The sequence below is a fragment of the Hippoglossus stenolepis genome, chromosome 10 (assembly GCF_022539355.2).
Source record: "Hippoglossus stenolepis isolate QCI-W04-F060 chromosome 10, HSTE1.2, whole genome shotgun sequence".
Classification (NCBI taxonomy): domain Eukaryota; kingdom Metazoa; phylum Chordata; class Actinopteri; order Pleuronectiformes; family Pleuronectidae; genus Hippoglossus; species Hippoglossus stenolepis.
In genome coordinates, this window is record NC_061492.1 from 25,980,634 (window position 1) to 25,997,159 (window position 16,526).

Below are 16,526 nucleotides of genomic sequence, written 5' to 3' on the forward strand. Positions count from 1 at the left end.
TTGACCAGTGGAGTAATGCGCCTCAGTGCAGTGGCGCTGCCAGGCAGGGCCACCTTGATACAGTAAGGGCTATAATCAGAGTTTGTCCTTTTAAGTCTTAGGTGCAGCACACATGTCTAAACTGAATGACTGTCAAATCAGTGTGGAGAGCACTGACCACTGTCATAGACTTACTGTTGTCAGATTTTTTAAAATTGAGTTCATGTTTGTCTGAATGATTGTATTAATTGATGAAAAAGCAGCCAATTAAAGTATTATAGAAAATTATGGATGTGATGCATTGAAATTCATCGAGATGCATCATTGTGCATCCAATCCTTGACTGCCGAATCGTAATCGAATCGTGAAGATGCACACCTCTAGTCAATACTCATGATGCATTGGGACACACTGGCTGCAGTTGCAATGCAGATCTGTGTTAGCACATAGCAGGTCTGCACAGTGTGGGATTTGTCTTTATTCTTTTCTTCCCGGTGGTGCTGTGAGCAGTTGTGGACGCGAACATGGCAGAGTTTGAACCAGAGGAATTTGTTGAGGGTGGTGTGACTGGAAAGGCTCAGGATGCTTATGTTGCGCTAGGTCCAGATGCTACTTACGATTATGATCAGGTTCGGCTCGCAGTGCTGAGGGCGTATGAGCTGGTCCCAGAAGCCTACAGACAGCAGCTACTCATGAGGAGAGTAAAAATATAGCAGGGGGTTTTTACCTTCAAGATGATGTGCTTATGAGAAAGTGCAGGCCCCTGGATCGACCTTCCACTGAGGAGTGGGGTGGATGTGAGCAAATAGTGCTGCCACAAGGTTATCGGGAGGAAGTGTTGCGGCTGGCTCATGAGTCCCTTAGCTGGCCATTTAGGCATCAGAAAGACTCTGATTATTCGACTCTGGTTATTAAGCTAACATTATGGGACAATTCTATTGGCCGCATCTTCACAAGGATGTAGTAGCTTGTTGTCATTCCTTCTATCCTTGTCAGTTGGTAGGAAAGCCCAATCAGAAAGTTCCTGTAGCACCGCTTAAACCTATACCGGTGGTTGAAGAGCCCTTTTCACAGGTAATTATTGATTGTGTCGGTCCTTTGCCTAGGACAAAGAAAGGCAATGAATTCTTGTTGACCATCATGGATGTCACCACACGTTTCCTAGAGGCTGTCACATTACATAACATAAAAGCTTGAACATTTATAGAGGCTCTAGTAACTTTTTTTTCTCCACAGTTTAAATTGCCTTAGCAAGTACAACATGACCATGGGACAAACTTTGTGTTTCTGGCGTTTTTCAGGATGTTATGTGTTAGCTGGGCATTATGCAAGCTTTGTCATCTGCGTATCATCTCCCTCAAGCTCTCAATGGCTCAGTGAGGTCATGTCTTTGCGAGATAATGATGGGCAAGAATGTTAAATTGCAGGATGAAGAATGACATTTGTCACGACTATCAATGGCATTGGGATATATTTGACAGTCGAGCTTTCTAAAAATTAATTCTAAATACTACCTAGAACTGTATGAGTGTCAAACAAGTGCAAGTGGAACCTGTGTGAATCTTGTCAAGTCCCATCAAGACCATCCCTATACAGGTCTTTAAACAATTTCAGGCCTTAAGCGTACCATACAGAATAGGTGGAGTCTGTGAATGTGGGTTGGAGTAAGTTATTCTTTAGTAAGGGAGCTTAAGTTGAAGCTGAAGTAAATGTTCACTTTTTTCTGAATTGGTACCAGATCTTCATGGTGGAAATTACCACTTGGTTATTTGTAAAGCCAGAGGGGCTGGTTGGGTTGGAGGAGGTAAGTAAAGCCGACAGAGAGGACAAGACACAAGACTGTGCCTCTAACTTACACCATGGTGGATCGCTTAAGTTAAACCAAAATTTAATTTTGTGGATGTGTGCTGCCCAATATTACTGTTGGAAATTGGGGATAGATATACCACCATTAAATTTGTATCTCTCCAATAATGATTTGCGGATTGCCTTTCCACACCATAAGAAAGAAGAAATAGTTTTATCAATAGTTTTAAAAAAGCAATTTGGCAAGAACAGGGGGAGACAATGGAACAAAAACAGAATTTTGGGCATGATCATCTTCACTGCATTAATTCTTCCAATCAACGACAAAGGTAAACTTCTCCATCTTTGAAGGTCAGATTTGATTTTGGACAGTAAAGGGGAGAAGTTGACAGAAAAAAGAGACGTTAATGATCTGGTCAAATTGATACAACCAGATTCTTGAAGCCAGATCGGCTCATTTCGGCTATCAGTCTGATTAAGTTGTAGGGCCGAAGCATTGATAGGATAGCATTCACTCTTAGAAATATTTACTTTATACCCTGAGAATGAACCAAATGTCTGCAGGAAGGATAGGATAGGTATAGAATGATATGGATCTGAGACATACAGTAATAGATATCCGCGTAAAGTGATAGCTTAAATTCCATGCCTGATCAGAATATCCCGGCAAAAAAATGGGAGAGGACTTAAAATAGGTGTCTTCCCACATCAGCTTGAATTCGTCCAGAGCCATGACAATGTCGGAAATTGGTATAACTAGCCAGGTCTCTGTAAACCTCTAATGTCGAGTCAATGCTGCTAAATCCATTGCATTCCCTATGACAATGTAAGGGAGGACAGGTCTGTAGCAGTTCCTCCTCGCACGACGCTCGACCTGCTGGGGACATTGGGTCTCCTCGGGCCGCACTGCCGCACAGGGGGTGTAACGATTCTCCAAATCCACGGTTCGGTTCAGACCTCAGGTTTTATTTTGAGGGCTGCACGATATGTCAAATCTATCATCATCGCGATATTAACATGCATGATATATGTACCGCAGAAGATGGTGTTCCATGCGCCATGTATTCAGGCTCTGCGTGTCAATATATTTGGCCAATCAGATGGAGCCCTGCTGCCCTAGATAATAGATTACAGATATCCAGATCTGAATCATTGTCCGAAGAATAGAATAGAGAGAGAACAGAGAACAGCAAGGATGCTCCGTCAAATCTCGATACGCCTCCTCCCGACTTAATTCTACTAAGGAAACTTCTAGTGATCACATTTTTCCGTAGCCAGGGACTGTTTATGATTATTTATCACAAATCTTAACTCTCATAGTCCACTCCTTGTCAGAGGAAAGGTGTCTTTGTTTTAGTCTTAGTTTTTTATCTTTCCTCCACCCTCCCTGACAAAGCAGATGTGATGTTGCATTTATGGTGCACTCCCTCTGCTTTCCTTTCTGCATCCCTTTAGCACCTCGGCCAGCTTCTTTCAGGACCAGGTCATGGCCCCACCTGTCGCACCCCTGAGAGAGCGCGATGTGTTTGAGGTTTGGAGTGTTGCAGAGGGAGCTGCACTCCTTGTTCCCAAACCTCTGCTGGAGGTTCCTAGGACAAGGAACCGTATCATTGGTGGCTCTGTTGAGAAAGCTGAGTGGTATCTTCCACAGGTCAGACCAACTGATTTTCAACAAACCCCGACCCAGATTGTCCAGCATCCATGTCGGACTTGTGACACTTCTTTGATCTTATAGCACTCATCCTCCATCGTTGTCACCTCCGATACCACCATCTCCTTTCACTCTTTCCGGTTGGCCTTAGACCAAAAACGTGATGCCTCTCCCCATCCTAGGCATGCCCTGCCTGTCTAGGCTTTGGTCAATCCTTTTTAGAGCTGCTTCAGCACAGTTCTCATCATGTCTCCCCAGGCTTTTGATGGGTTGCTCAGACATGTGTGACTTTCTCGCCACCGATTATAAAGTTTGTGCTGTCATTACAATGTCCTTGTATGGGCAACAGGCAGCAGGATTTTGAGGGCTTGATCTTCATGTTTGCCCAGGACATCAGCTCAAGCAGTCTTGATTAACATGCTGCTGTCTAGAGGAGGCTGGTGACATTATCCATGTAGCTCCTCAGTGATGTTGGACTCTGTCCGGTTGGTAGCTTGATTTGTCCCACTTTCTGCCTAGTGCCAATGAGGATTACTTCAAAGGCTGCCACTAAAAGGATGGGAGCGATGGCACATCCTATGGCTATTCCATCTGCTAGTTGTTGCCATCCCGGTGGGCAAAGCAGAACTGCAGGCCCTTAAAGTAGTAAAATGTTACTGCGTCCCTGATTTTGTCTCACGATTCAGGTGTGGAGTCAGATGTGAAGATTTCAGGTCAATCCAATGACGTTTGAACCAGAAGGACAACTTCCTGCTTCCAGTAGATGGCACTGTCCCTGAATGAATACACACACACACACACACACACACACACACACACACACACACACACACACACACACACTTTTGCCCCCGCTTCTGTTATCCCACTGTCCTGAATGGGCAGTAACTAGAGAATTTTAACTGAAGTTTATAACAATGGGTGATGTGAACATGTTAGTTCAATTGTATCAAACATGTCCTTTCTTTTTATTTATTTATTTTATAAAGGAGGACAGAGCAAGCTTTGAAGGGGGGCAGACAGAGAGCGGGGGAAGAGATGTAGCACAGGGCCATGGGTCGGAATCAAACCGAGGCCACTACGGGTGAGGCCTAGCCTCAATGGGGCGGGAGCTCTACAAGGTGAGCTATACGCCGCCCCAAACATGCCCTTTCTGTTGCCAGTATAAAACATGGTTCTTTCTGTCACAACTAGGCGGCGCTGTGACTGTTATATTTTATTTGCATAAAGATGTGTTTAGGACGGTTCCTTATCTCACACATGAAGTTTGATAGTGAGGTGGCTGTGGCTGAGGGGTAGAGCAGTCGTCCTCCAGGTCGGCGGCTCAAATCCCAGCCAATGCCGAAGTGTCCTTGGGCAAGATGCTGAACCACGAATGGCCCCTCTTAGATGTTGAATGCACTAATTGTAAGTTGCTTTGGATAAAAGCATCAGCTAAATGTTATGTAATAGTGGTGATGTACTGAGTGTCGCCACGCCATGGTCACACCCCCTGACAAAACTCAAAAGTTTAATTCTATGCAATCACCAACTCTTCTAGGTCTTTTACACGCATCGGGTAAATGGGCTACCCGCAGGAAACCAAAATGTAATGTCAGGGCGGGACCTTTGTAGTATATGTAGGCAGATTGGACAATATACATGGACATTACAAGCACTTCCTAAATGTATAACATGACAGGTACAGCTAGTGGGTGCAGTGACTATTATTGAATATCATCATATGGTTCTGTTCATGGCGGCACCTTTGTTGTACATGTGAAGTTTGAGGCAGATTGGACAGTATACATGGATGTTATAAGCACATACTGTTTTCTGGCGAATCATCGAAATTCTCTGCCAAGCCATGGACACGCCCCCTGACGAAATGTGTACAGAAAATACATATTTTGATCAACACGTCCCTAACCTGACTTATCCCAAAGTTGAAGTCCATCGGCTGAAATCTGTAGGAGTAGGATGTTTTAGTACGAGTAAAAACACACAAAAAATCAAGCCAAATTTGCATGTTCAATCCAAAATGTCCAACTTCCTGTTGGCTGTGGCCAAGAATGGCAAGATGATGTTGTGTGTCTTGGCATGATGCACATTTGTGCCAAATTTCATTTCTCAAGGCCAAAGTAAATTTAATACGAAGACCCTTGGTGGAAATTTTTAAGGGGGACAATGGAACCATTTTTCCTCACCTGCCAAATATTGTGCTTGGGCATCCAAGCTTTTCAATTTCAAATGTCATTGATTCACCAGCATTAGCATAGATGTTATTAGGATATGATAGGTTTGTTACTTTAGTAACTGCATGCAATAGCATTGTTTTTTTTAAGATTTCAACAATGTTATTACAATGGCATCCCCTGCAAAACTTTTTGTCTCGTCTGTATACTTAGACCACTACTGATGATGTAACGGCTTCTTGAAGGGGTGTCCCAATTAGTAAGGAAAGATTTCAAGCACTAACCCTTGTGACTCTGCTTCAAGGGGCAAGATAACCCTCTAAAACAAGGGGTGGGGGTAGGGAGAAGGGGTGAAATGGGATTGGGCCTGGGCTTTAACCGTCACTGTATTCAATAGTGATGTAATTCTTTCCATGTTCCTCACACATCAATGTACTAAGGCTTGTGTGGTGAAAAACCTTGATTTTTAGCCTTTACAATATTTGAGTGAATTTGTATTTGTGTTAATGGATAAACTTTAAAAATGATTCTCCAACATTGAAGTTAAAACGCTGCATTGTATCATAATCTGCGGGACGAACTTCTCAGTTTGAGTTGGATGGCGCCAAGACAGCTGCCTTGTCTCAAGCTCCCCACAGCTCTGCTCTTTTTTTTCTGTTTTTTTGTTATTTAATCTGGATTATGCACACTGACCAAGCTAGCCCTATCATACAATATCATAGAGAACAGCTTTTACACATCAAGTCAATGGTGGAAAACACTTATTCACCATCAAAAGTGAACATGGCGATGTTTACCTGTTATACCTGGAGCACGGAGGTGATGAAGGAAACGAGGGTCGCGGGTCAGAATCCTAGTAAGGCTGTGGAAACATCGAGCTGCATACAGTTATCAACAGAACAGAGACCTGAAAGCCGGAGGCAGCGTTTATTGTGGCCGGGGATTTTAATGACTCAAAGCTGAGGAAGTCCTGCCGAGATACTATCAACACATCAGCTGTCCTACGCGTGGTGAGAACACACTCGACCATGTTTACACACCTTTTCGGGGTGCATATAAGGTCCTCCCTCGCTCCCCATTCCCCATGTCTCAGTTCTGCTGCTGCCTTCCTATAGGCAAAAACTCAAACGTGACAGACCGGTAACTCGGACTAGTGGTGCACCGATGTATCGGCCCTATATCGGTAGCGGCCGATATTCGCCTCGTTTACTGCCATCAGCGTATCGGTAATAAACTTGACTTTCACCGATAACATTGGCCGATGTTCATTGGTATGTTTTCTGCAGCCTGCCAATCTGGAATCCAGATTATGGTACACTGACGCCGGGTTTACACCGGGCGCTGAAGCGCAGCGCAGCGCCAAGGAAAGCCAGATCCACCCCCTGTTAAACCTTTGTGCGGTTCACATGGGCTGCGAGGTGCCGTGCCAGCGCCCTTCACCGATGGTTTTGGCGTGCGAGCGAGCGTATCGCGCCAGGAAACAGACTGAAAAATGATTTTAAACGATATATATATGACATATTTTATATGATATAAATGATCAAATATGCATCCCATACTTTGTATTCCCCTTCTGTTGTCCTGGAGTTTTAATTTTCCCAATTTTCCCAATCACATAATTAAATGTCCCCCTCTGCCCATCCACTACAGCCACACAAGCAGTCATATAGATAAAAAGAGATGGGGGGGGGGCTAAAGGCTTGCTTGGAGAATATGTCATTTACCCCCGACACCCGACATTGAACGGGTTACATACAACAACAAGCGGAGAATCGCGGGCTGACCGGCGCGGAGAAATGCGGGTCCGGTGTGAACATCCATGGCATCTAAAGTTACACTTGTCACTTTTTCTGTTTTTCATATTATTGAAGTAGTAAACAAATATCGGTATCGGCTATCGGCTAGATTGTTGTTTTAAATATCGGTATCGGCCAAGAATTTCCATATCGGTGCATCCCTAACTCGGACCGTTCAGCAACCAATCTGACTCGGCGCTACGTGACTGCTTCAGCACTACGGAGTGGTGGGTGTTTCAGGACAACAACATAAACACATACTCGGACGCGGTCATCAGCTACATCAGCAAATGCATCCATAACGTTGTACCGAAGAATACTGTACGGACATTCCCGAACCAGAAGCACTTGATAATGGTGACATCCATGCCAAACTTAAAGCAAGGACCGACGCCTACAACTCAGGTGATTTGGAGGAGTACAGGAAGTACAGGTGCTATTAGCAGTGTTAAGAGACAGTACAGGGACAAAATGGAGTCTCACTACCAGGGCTCCAACACTAAGAACATGTGGGCTGGACTAAAAACCCTCACAGACTGCAAAAGGAAGACCAGCAGTGCTGAGGTCTGCATATCTCCCATATGAACTGAGCACCTTCTATGCACGCTTTGAGAGCAACTCACGGGAGTGGAGGTACTGTCATCGGCCTGATCACCAGCGACGATGAGATCGTCTGGCGATCATCTGTATAGCCTTAGAACCCTAAGGCTATACAGAGGGTGTTGAAGTCTGCTCAGCACACCACCAGGACAGAGCTGCAATCCATGGAGGACCTCTACACCCAGCGGTTTAGGAAGAAGGCCAACAGGATAATTAAAGATCGCTATCACCCCAGCCATAAACTGTTCTGCCTGCTGCCATCTAGCCGATGGGACCCCAGCATCCAGGCCCGCACCAACAGACTCAGACAGCTTCATCCCCCAGGCCATAAGACTATTAAAACTCCTCAACTACCATAAGATTGTCACTCCTCTAAACTGCCTACTCCTGCAATATGATTGCACCTTGTAATATTTACACTACCACTAATCAGTATTACTTACATTCTTTCATTCATTCTACTCGCTAATATATTTTATTTTAGTTTATAATTTGTATTTTAGGTGTATTTTTATTTAATTTAATTTTATTACTTTAGTTTTATTTAATTTTTTATATTAAATTTTTTTTTTGCTTTTGATTTCAAATATTTGTGCGCATGGCTAGAAGGACGCCTACGACCCAAGAATTTAATTTCCAGCGACTGCTGTATGTAATTGTTGTGCACATGGCAAATTAAGTCTTGAAGTCTCTCCTTTCTGCAGGATTCTGTGTGTCTGCTCATCTTTGTCGATAACTGACTAACACATTTATTTAGTTAATCGATGGTGTCGGATCATAAATGCGGATCATTCTGGTCACTAACCCTGATATCATGGCTCGTCTCTTATTGTGTGTAGCAGATAAGAGCAAAATGTCACACGGTAATAATAAACATCGTGAATTTTACCATGGTTAATTGTAAAATCGGTTATTGTTCCATCTCTAGCCATGGCTACACACGGGATCAGGCATGGTCAAAATCCACCTTGATCATGAATACAGTTAATTCAATGAAGTAGTTTCTGAAATCAACAGATGAATGAAATATGGTAAGACTTGCAAGCCAGTAACACTGTATGCTGAAGTCTAAGCTGAGTTTTGTTTGTCCACCTGTTTCAGATACTCCTCTCAGCCAAGAGAAGTGGTGCTGGACTGCGGCCCCTATTTGGACAAGAGTGGTCTTTCCTCCCATTTGCTGATGGAACTGGACGAAGCTCTCCACTTCCTGAACGATTGCAACATATCTGTTGACAGGGAGGATCGCAATCCTACATTAATTTCCAAACAGGTCAGAGGACTATACCATACTGTTTGTAATTAACACCCAAGACTAATTTAATTACCCATCATCTTGTCTATAGATAAGGTAACTAAAGTCATACTGTTATACTATAGTTGACATGATTTTAAATTAACCTTTTCCACTAGTAGCACTGAAAGGTTTAGGCGCACCACTTACGACATGCAACGCAACACATTCATATTTTTTCCCATTTTAACTGTTTCACTGATAAATGTTTTGGTAATAAATAGAACATTTACAAAATAACAAACAAAACAAGTAAACAAGGAACTTCCTCTTACAGAAGGCCTCTCCTTCCCCCTCCCTTAAGAGCACATCCCCCAGAGGACCACTAGGGTCTGGCACTTCTGAAGGCCAAACCTTGTATTTGGACCTTTTAGCTCTTTAACCCTGACTGAACCTCATCTGTTCAGCCTCATTGACATCAACCTCCTCCAAGCTAGTTCCATCAAAACTTATTCTAATCAGGTCCTCCACTGTGTCCACATGCAGGGACCCATTAAGTCCTGGCTGTGCGCGTCACGTCTTGTGTTGTACTGAGCACAAAATGTTGACCACTCATTTTTCATTGTTTAAATACAGCCTCTCATAATACATAAACTCTTAAGTAAATCAAACAAACTCTAAGTAAACATCATGTACGGATCACTTGTGATGATTGTTACTGTTTATAAGTTAAAGTGAGCGCAATTCAGCAGGAGTGTGGAGGGAGGACAGAGGAAACTCTAACTGCTGCTTCTGCCCTGATCCTGAAGCATTGGCAATGATCATTGCGTGTTGGGGACGGGGCCTTTATGTATGTGTATGCATTTATAGACTCCACCTGGCTCCCAGTCTGAGGAGTCTGGGAGCACACACACATGTTCGGTCGCTCCTGGTATTTCACCTGATAGCCTTCACGTGATGATTTTATATATTTGCAAGTCGCAGTGGTGCGCCTAGTTCTAAAATTTAGTGGCACAGTCTCCCAAAAAATGTACTAAATGGTAGCAGTCTGGAGCCCTGTAAATAATCTCAAAGCACTTTGAATTGAAAGGTCCAGACAATATTGCAGAAAAACCGACAGTGGTGAGAAAAAAACCTCAGCTGGAGAGCACCACACCTGATCACACTGCTGTTTATACTGTCCCTATCCTGTCTAGATCCTGAGTGACTGCCGGGCTGTGCTGCAGGTGCTGGGGCCCTGGTGTGCAGATAAGGCGGCAGGCATTATGGTGCGGGAGCTCCAAAAGTATATCAAACATGAGCAGGAAGAGCTCAACCGTAAGTTCCTGCTCTTCACTGACACCATCCTGCGCAAAGTGCATGCCCTCTGCGAAGAGCACTTCTCCCCCGCTTCACTGGACCTCAAGTATGTCACCCCTAAGGTCTTCCGGCTGCTTGAAATCCTGCACGAATACAAGCCCTTTGAGAGGCAGCAGTTTGAAAGCGTGGAGTGGTACAACAATCGGAACCAGGACAACTATGTGTCCTGGAGTGACTCAGAGGATGACGATGAGGATGAGGAGGTGGAGTCCAAAGAGAGGCCTGAATCCAACTTTCCCTCACCTTTCACCAACATTCTGTGTGGGATCATCTTTGTGGAGAGGCGTTACACAGCTGTTGTTCTCAACCGGTAGGCTTATGTTTTCCTCATTTATGCTCTGGTGTGAGAGTTGTACTTTCAGGTTTTCGATACATTTTTACCAATGAATTACCATTACTTTCAACCAATTTTATCACTCTGGTGTGTAAAATACATTAACCACAATAATTCCCAAATGCATTTGTGTACACATCAGGGACTTGTAATAGTGCAGTCTGTCCTAAAACCAACTACTGAAGTGTTTTCTGTGAAGCAAGAGTTTTGGCGTGGAGGGATGTGTTATTTGGGGGGTTAGGGGTCGGGGGGGGGGAAGCAATGTGACTTTTGCTGTACAAATCTTTGAAAATTGCGAAAAGCAACAAGCGCAGTAACTGCAGCAAGGAACTGTTCTACATGTTGTACATATTTTTTTGTAAAAAGCTGGCAGGAAGGGTTGGAGCATTTGGCACAGGATATGTTACCAGCTCGGTAAATGGGATGATGGTTATGATCAGAAACCGAAACTAAACAAGGATTTCTCCTCTCGCTGTGAACTCCTCCGATGGGGTTTTTTGTCCAGCGTTGTTGGAAACAAGGCTGTTACGTCACTTTCCTCTTCTCAACTAATGTATCAGTTGCTTGCGCACACACAAATTACGTGACTCGCGAGAGGCAGGACTCCATAATTAGATATTGTAGTTTTTACAATTCTTACCGTTATGAAACCGTGACCTTATGAGGAGAGTGGAGGAGGACACAGGAAACTCCAGCTTGGTACAAACCAACCTTCTGATCATTGAGCAGCTGTGGATGATAGAGAAACTGTTTTTACAATTTGTTACCACTTTTCTTCAACAAAGTCACTTACTGTGTGTGTGTGTGTGTGTGTGTGTGTGTGTGTGTGAGATCTCGCTCCGAACACACACAAAAGTGAACGCCACTCACTATCATCATTTGTAAACTGATTCTTCCCTCCTCTCCTGATACAAAAATACAGATGTGTGCAGTAGAGTTTTCTGGATGGGCGGGGGAGTGAGCTGTCTGCTGTGAGAGGGGCATGAGAAGCGAAACTCAGAGAATTTCATGCTGACGGCTTAAAACATTCACATGACAATTTGCCCTCGATGGTCGCGACATAGTCATTTAATACATCTCACGTGGAACAAGTATATTCAATATCACCTACTTCTATGCCTCTGGAATGCCGTCAAGGTATCCTTTCATATCTGGCACAAACATTCACTTGATTTTGGTAGCCAAAGATCAAGGTCACAGTGACCTCACGTCCCTGTGAATGTGCTATTTTAGGACTACCCCTATGGAATTTCATTTCATCTGGTACAATTCACTCAGACTGGCCGTTTAACTGATTAGATTTCCATGATCAAAGGTCAAGGTCACAGTGGCCTCAAAAACAGGTTTTTGGCCTCTTGAATAGAGACTCACGACTGCTTGAGAGAATGCTGTCAAGGCAGGGACAGCAGGTGACATGGAGGTGAGTAAGACAAGGAACCAATGTTGATAATTATAACCAAATAAGGACATCATACCAGTCGAATCCAATTATACAGACTTGGCCTGCATGTATTTGTACTAGGACTCGATTAAAATATTGAATCGCGCCTAATCGCATGATTGTCCATAGTTAACTCGTGATATATTGCAAATTAATCACACATTTTTTTAACTCTTCTAAATGTACCTTTTTAAAGGGCTATTTTTCAAGTTTTAATACTGTTAACATGGAAGTGGATAGATATGCTTGCTTTATACAACGTGTGTTTATTATTTTTGCAACAATCGAAAAACAAAGACAAATTCTATCCGTACTATTCTCCAGAATACCCTCGGAGGTACTGCATGCTCAAAAAATATGCCGAAAGCATAACATGGCAAACTTAAGCCCAACAAGAAACAACAGATGGGCATATTGACAATGTTAATCGGCCTGCAAGCTGTAGCCACCCATTTAGCTATTGCTGTTGAAAGTTGTATGCTTGGCCAGCAAGTGGTATCTAGGACTTGATGTACTCCGATGGTAACTCATTTCATATCGACAGTAAATGCATATAACTTTGGTCTTGTCTCGAGAACCATGAAGCTGAAGTTGCCATTCAAAAGACCCTTTTCTTAATCCATTTGAGGCTCATTTCTGCTTGCCATCCACAACGTTACTGCTCCATAGCTTCCTGATTTCACAAACTAGGGGATGGGCAGAGGGTCATAATCACAGAACGTGCGCACGTTAATCGGAATTCGCGTTAACTAGTTATTATAGTGTTAACTTTGACAGCCCTAATTTGTATCTCAATATTTTACATATTTATATACATTTTATATAATTTGATATACTTATATAATTGTATTGTAAAATATAAAAAAATGAATATATAAAGTTATATAAAATAACCAAGCACTAGACTTACAATAAAGTATAAAACATTGTTTTAAATAGCAAAATACATAAAAAATGTATCGTGTGTTAATGAGTTGTGCGATTTTGGTCCCCCCCCAAAGTTCACTTCATAACTACGGCCTTGCTGAAACCTGTCTGTCTTTTTAAGTGATACGTTTCAGTCTTTCATTCTAAAATAAGAATAACCACATCAGCCAAATATTATAAATGGTAAAATATTATGGTAATTTAATTAATATCACAACTTTATAATGAACACAAACATGTCTGTAGTCAATTGTGCTTAAGAGTGCTCTTGAGTGTGCGTAGATTATATTCTTGCATAAGAACAAATCCCAGATGAGAAATCAGAATCCTCGTAAATACTGCCTGAGTAGGTTTTCAGAAGAAATTTCTTAAGAATGGTTGGTGAAAGAGGCCCTGTGATCTTACTGTCATTTTTTCAAAGATCATAATTTGAAACATCCAATTTTTATGCGATAAAATGTTTCAGTAATTGTTAGAAAGGTGAGCAAAGTTTTTTTTCCTGCTGCTTTTGTATTTCTAAGCACCTTGAGTTTTTACGCTCACAATTGTTTTTCTTTGTCCTTTTAGGTGAGTAACACTGGGTTTAAATTAAATTCGAGGGAAAACACAGAAAATACCACTACCCTTCTTTCACTCCTGACTACAGTAGTGCATTTTTGTTTTGCCTAAACTTTTCACCTTGTTTTCTTATAATTTCCAGGCATATATAACACAATTTTGAAATAACATTACTTTTTTTTCAGGATTCTCATGATCATACAAACTGTACTTAATGCAGTGTACAAAATAGATAATGTTTAGTAAATTCATGTTGCTGGCCTTTAATGTTTAGTAAATGTCTTTTGGCTGTTGTCCATTTTTAAATGTAATTCTGTTAACTTAAATATACTGTTTTTAACACAGAATTCAGTTGACTCTGGGGCTTTGCATGTATGTATATTAGGGATGTAACGGTACGGTATGTATCCAAACCTAAAATTTCCAGTGGGGGCCTTTCGCTTCTGTATGCACGTGTACCCAGAACGAATGCAGCGAGTCAATGTGCGGAACTTATTTGTGTGCATACGGGTCTCAAATTCCGAGGGACAACTTAAGCGAAGGACCAAATGGGCTGTCGAGTGTGAAGACCCTCCCTTATCATTTAAGTCTGCTGTGTGGGAACACTTTAGTTTCACAGTCAACTATAACGACGATGGCATGACAAGTGGATTGTACAAAAGCCGACATTGTGCTACTGCTATCGGATATGTAGCTGGCAACACATTGAACATGCCGAATCGTTAGAAATGGCATCACCAGAGTGATGTCCACTAACATTAAGAATAACACTAACATTCGTGGGACAAGGAAAAAACTAGTTCAGAGCAAACCCAGCTCCCCTCAGCATTAAAGCTCCCACTTGCACATAATTCAGACCGTGTCAAAGCAATAACGAGCGACATAGGTGTTAGTATTTTTTATTTTATGAAAATGTTTATTTTGTCATTTTACCTTTTGTAAAAAATAACTTGGGTAAGAAAGACACAGCCATAGTTAACCAGGATTTAATATATATATATAAATAAAAAATCTGTTAAATGTTTGTGTTCCTACAAAAACGTGCCAATTATTTTCATAATCATTATCCCAATGTGTTATAATTAGCATGCTATCTTATTCTGTGTTTATTCCTCAGTCTTATCAAAGAGGCGGGGAAGCAGGACCCAGACCTGGCTTATATCAGCAGCAACTTCATAACTGGCCAAAGCATTGGCAAAAACCAGCCACGGAACAAACAGATGGAGGTGGAGTTTAGGAAACAAGAGGAGGTACACAGACCATTTGGAAATAACATTCACATGAATATCCATGTTCATGTTTCACACACTTCTCTGTTTTCAATTTTGTTGTTCCTCTCTTTAATTTATTTACTTTGAAATTGTTTGAGGTATGATTGAACTTAAAATGTTTGAGACAAATAAATATATATCAATAGAAAATAAAATGTCATTAGCTGTAATTTAATTAACTTACTAAATGAACGGCTGTAGCAGTTTTGTCATTTTAACTAACTGTCCAGCTAGGCAGCTAACACCACTATATCTTGAATATCTTGATACATGTGGACTAAACTGATAAATTGTCGTACAGAACACAAGGTAAGCTTACTTGAAAGTTGATTTCTGAGATACAAGCCCAAAGAAGTTGACCAATGGAAGAGCAAAAGGAGGGTGCTATAGTGGGTGTAAACCATTATGTTTCTGCCCCCCCTTCCCCTCTCAGGTTCTCCGCAAATTCCGGGCTCATGAAACCAACCTCCTTATTGCCACCAGCATTGTGGAGGAAGGTGTGGATATTCCAAAGTGTAACCTGGTAGTGCGATTTGACCTGCCCACTGAGTACAGGTCCTACGTCCAGTCCAAAGGCAGAGCTCGGGCTCCTGTCTCCAACTATATAATGCTGGCTGACAGTGAGAGGACCAAAGCTTTCGAGGAAGATCTCGCTACATACAAGGCCATAGAGAAGGTAACCCTTTCTCTTTGTACAGTTTGATTTAGTGAGTAGTTAAGTATCTACGTAATGTTAGGAGTGGAAAGTGGAGCAAAATGAGGAAGTGAAAATTATTTTGCTTTTTAAAAGATCCTGAGGAACAAGTGTTCTAAGTCAGTGGAGGTGAGTGACTTTGAAGTGGAGCAGGTTCTGGATGATGACAACACCCTTCCACCTTATGTGCTTCGATCTGAGGATGGAGGTCCCCAGGTCACCATTAACACAGCCATTGGGCACATTAACAGGTATGGTGATGTTTCTCAGTTCACAATCAAGATAACATGAGCACATATTGATCAGCTTCAGCTTTCAACATAGTTTTTTTCTGATGTTCAGGTATTGTGCTCGGCTACCCAGCGATCCATTTACCCACTTGGCACCCAAATGTAAAACTTTGGAGATGCAGGACGGATGCTTCCAGTCCACACTCTACTTACCCATCAATTCCCCTCTGCGAGTCCCTGTTAAGGTGAGGAAGAATATCTACATTTTTAAAATGTCTGTTGCGGAGGCCTACCCTAACAGCTGTAGACACCACAGATGCATAGTTGTTTGTTTTATACTATGCTTGGTAGAGGTGTGCATCTTCACTAGCCTCACGAACAGTCAATGATTCGATTCACGATGCATTTCAATGTATCACATCCACAATTTTATAATTACTGCACATGGCTGCATTTTCATAAATTATTCAAATCA

At 42.2% G+C, this 16,526-nt stretch overlaps 1 protein-coding gene across 5 annotated transcripts in view; it reads left to right on the forward strand.

Annotated features, from left to right (window-relative positions):
- The window catches only part of dicer1 (dicer 1, ribonuclease type III), an 89,524-nt gene that overhangs the window by 14,647 nt on the left and 58,351 nt on the right, over positions 1-16,526 (forward strand). For all 5 annotated transcript variants that reach the window (XR_007033011.1, XR_007033010.1, XM_047341742.1 and 2 more), the window contains exons 7-12: positions 9,108-9,276; positions 10,434-10,906; positions 14,974-15,106; positions 15,561-15,803; positions 15,918-16,072; positions 16,164-16,296. Coding sequence is in view for 3 of the 5 variants with exons in the window: in XM_047341742.1 (XP_047197698.1) it covers positions 9,108-9,276; positions 10,434-10,906; positions 14,974-15,106; positions 15,561-15,803; positions 15,918-16,072; positions 16,164-16,296 (1,306 nt within the window). In the remaining 2 variants the exon portion in view is untranslated. The remainder of the gene's footprint in view (positions 1-9,107; positions 9,277-10,433; positions 10,907-14,973; positions 15,107-15,560; positions 15,804-15,917; positions 16,073-16,163; positions 16,297-16,526) is intronic.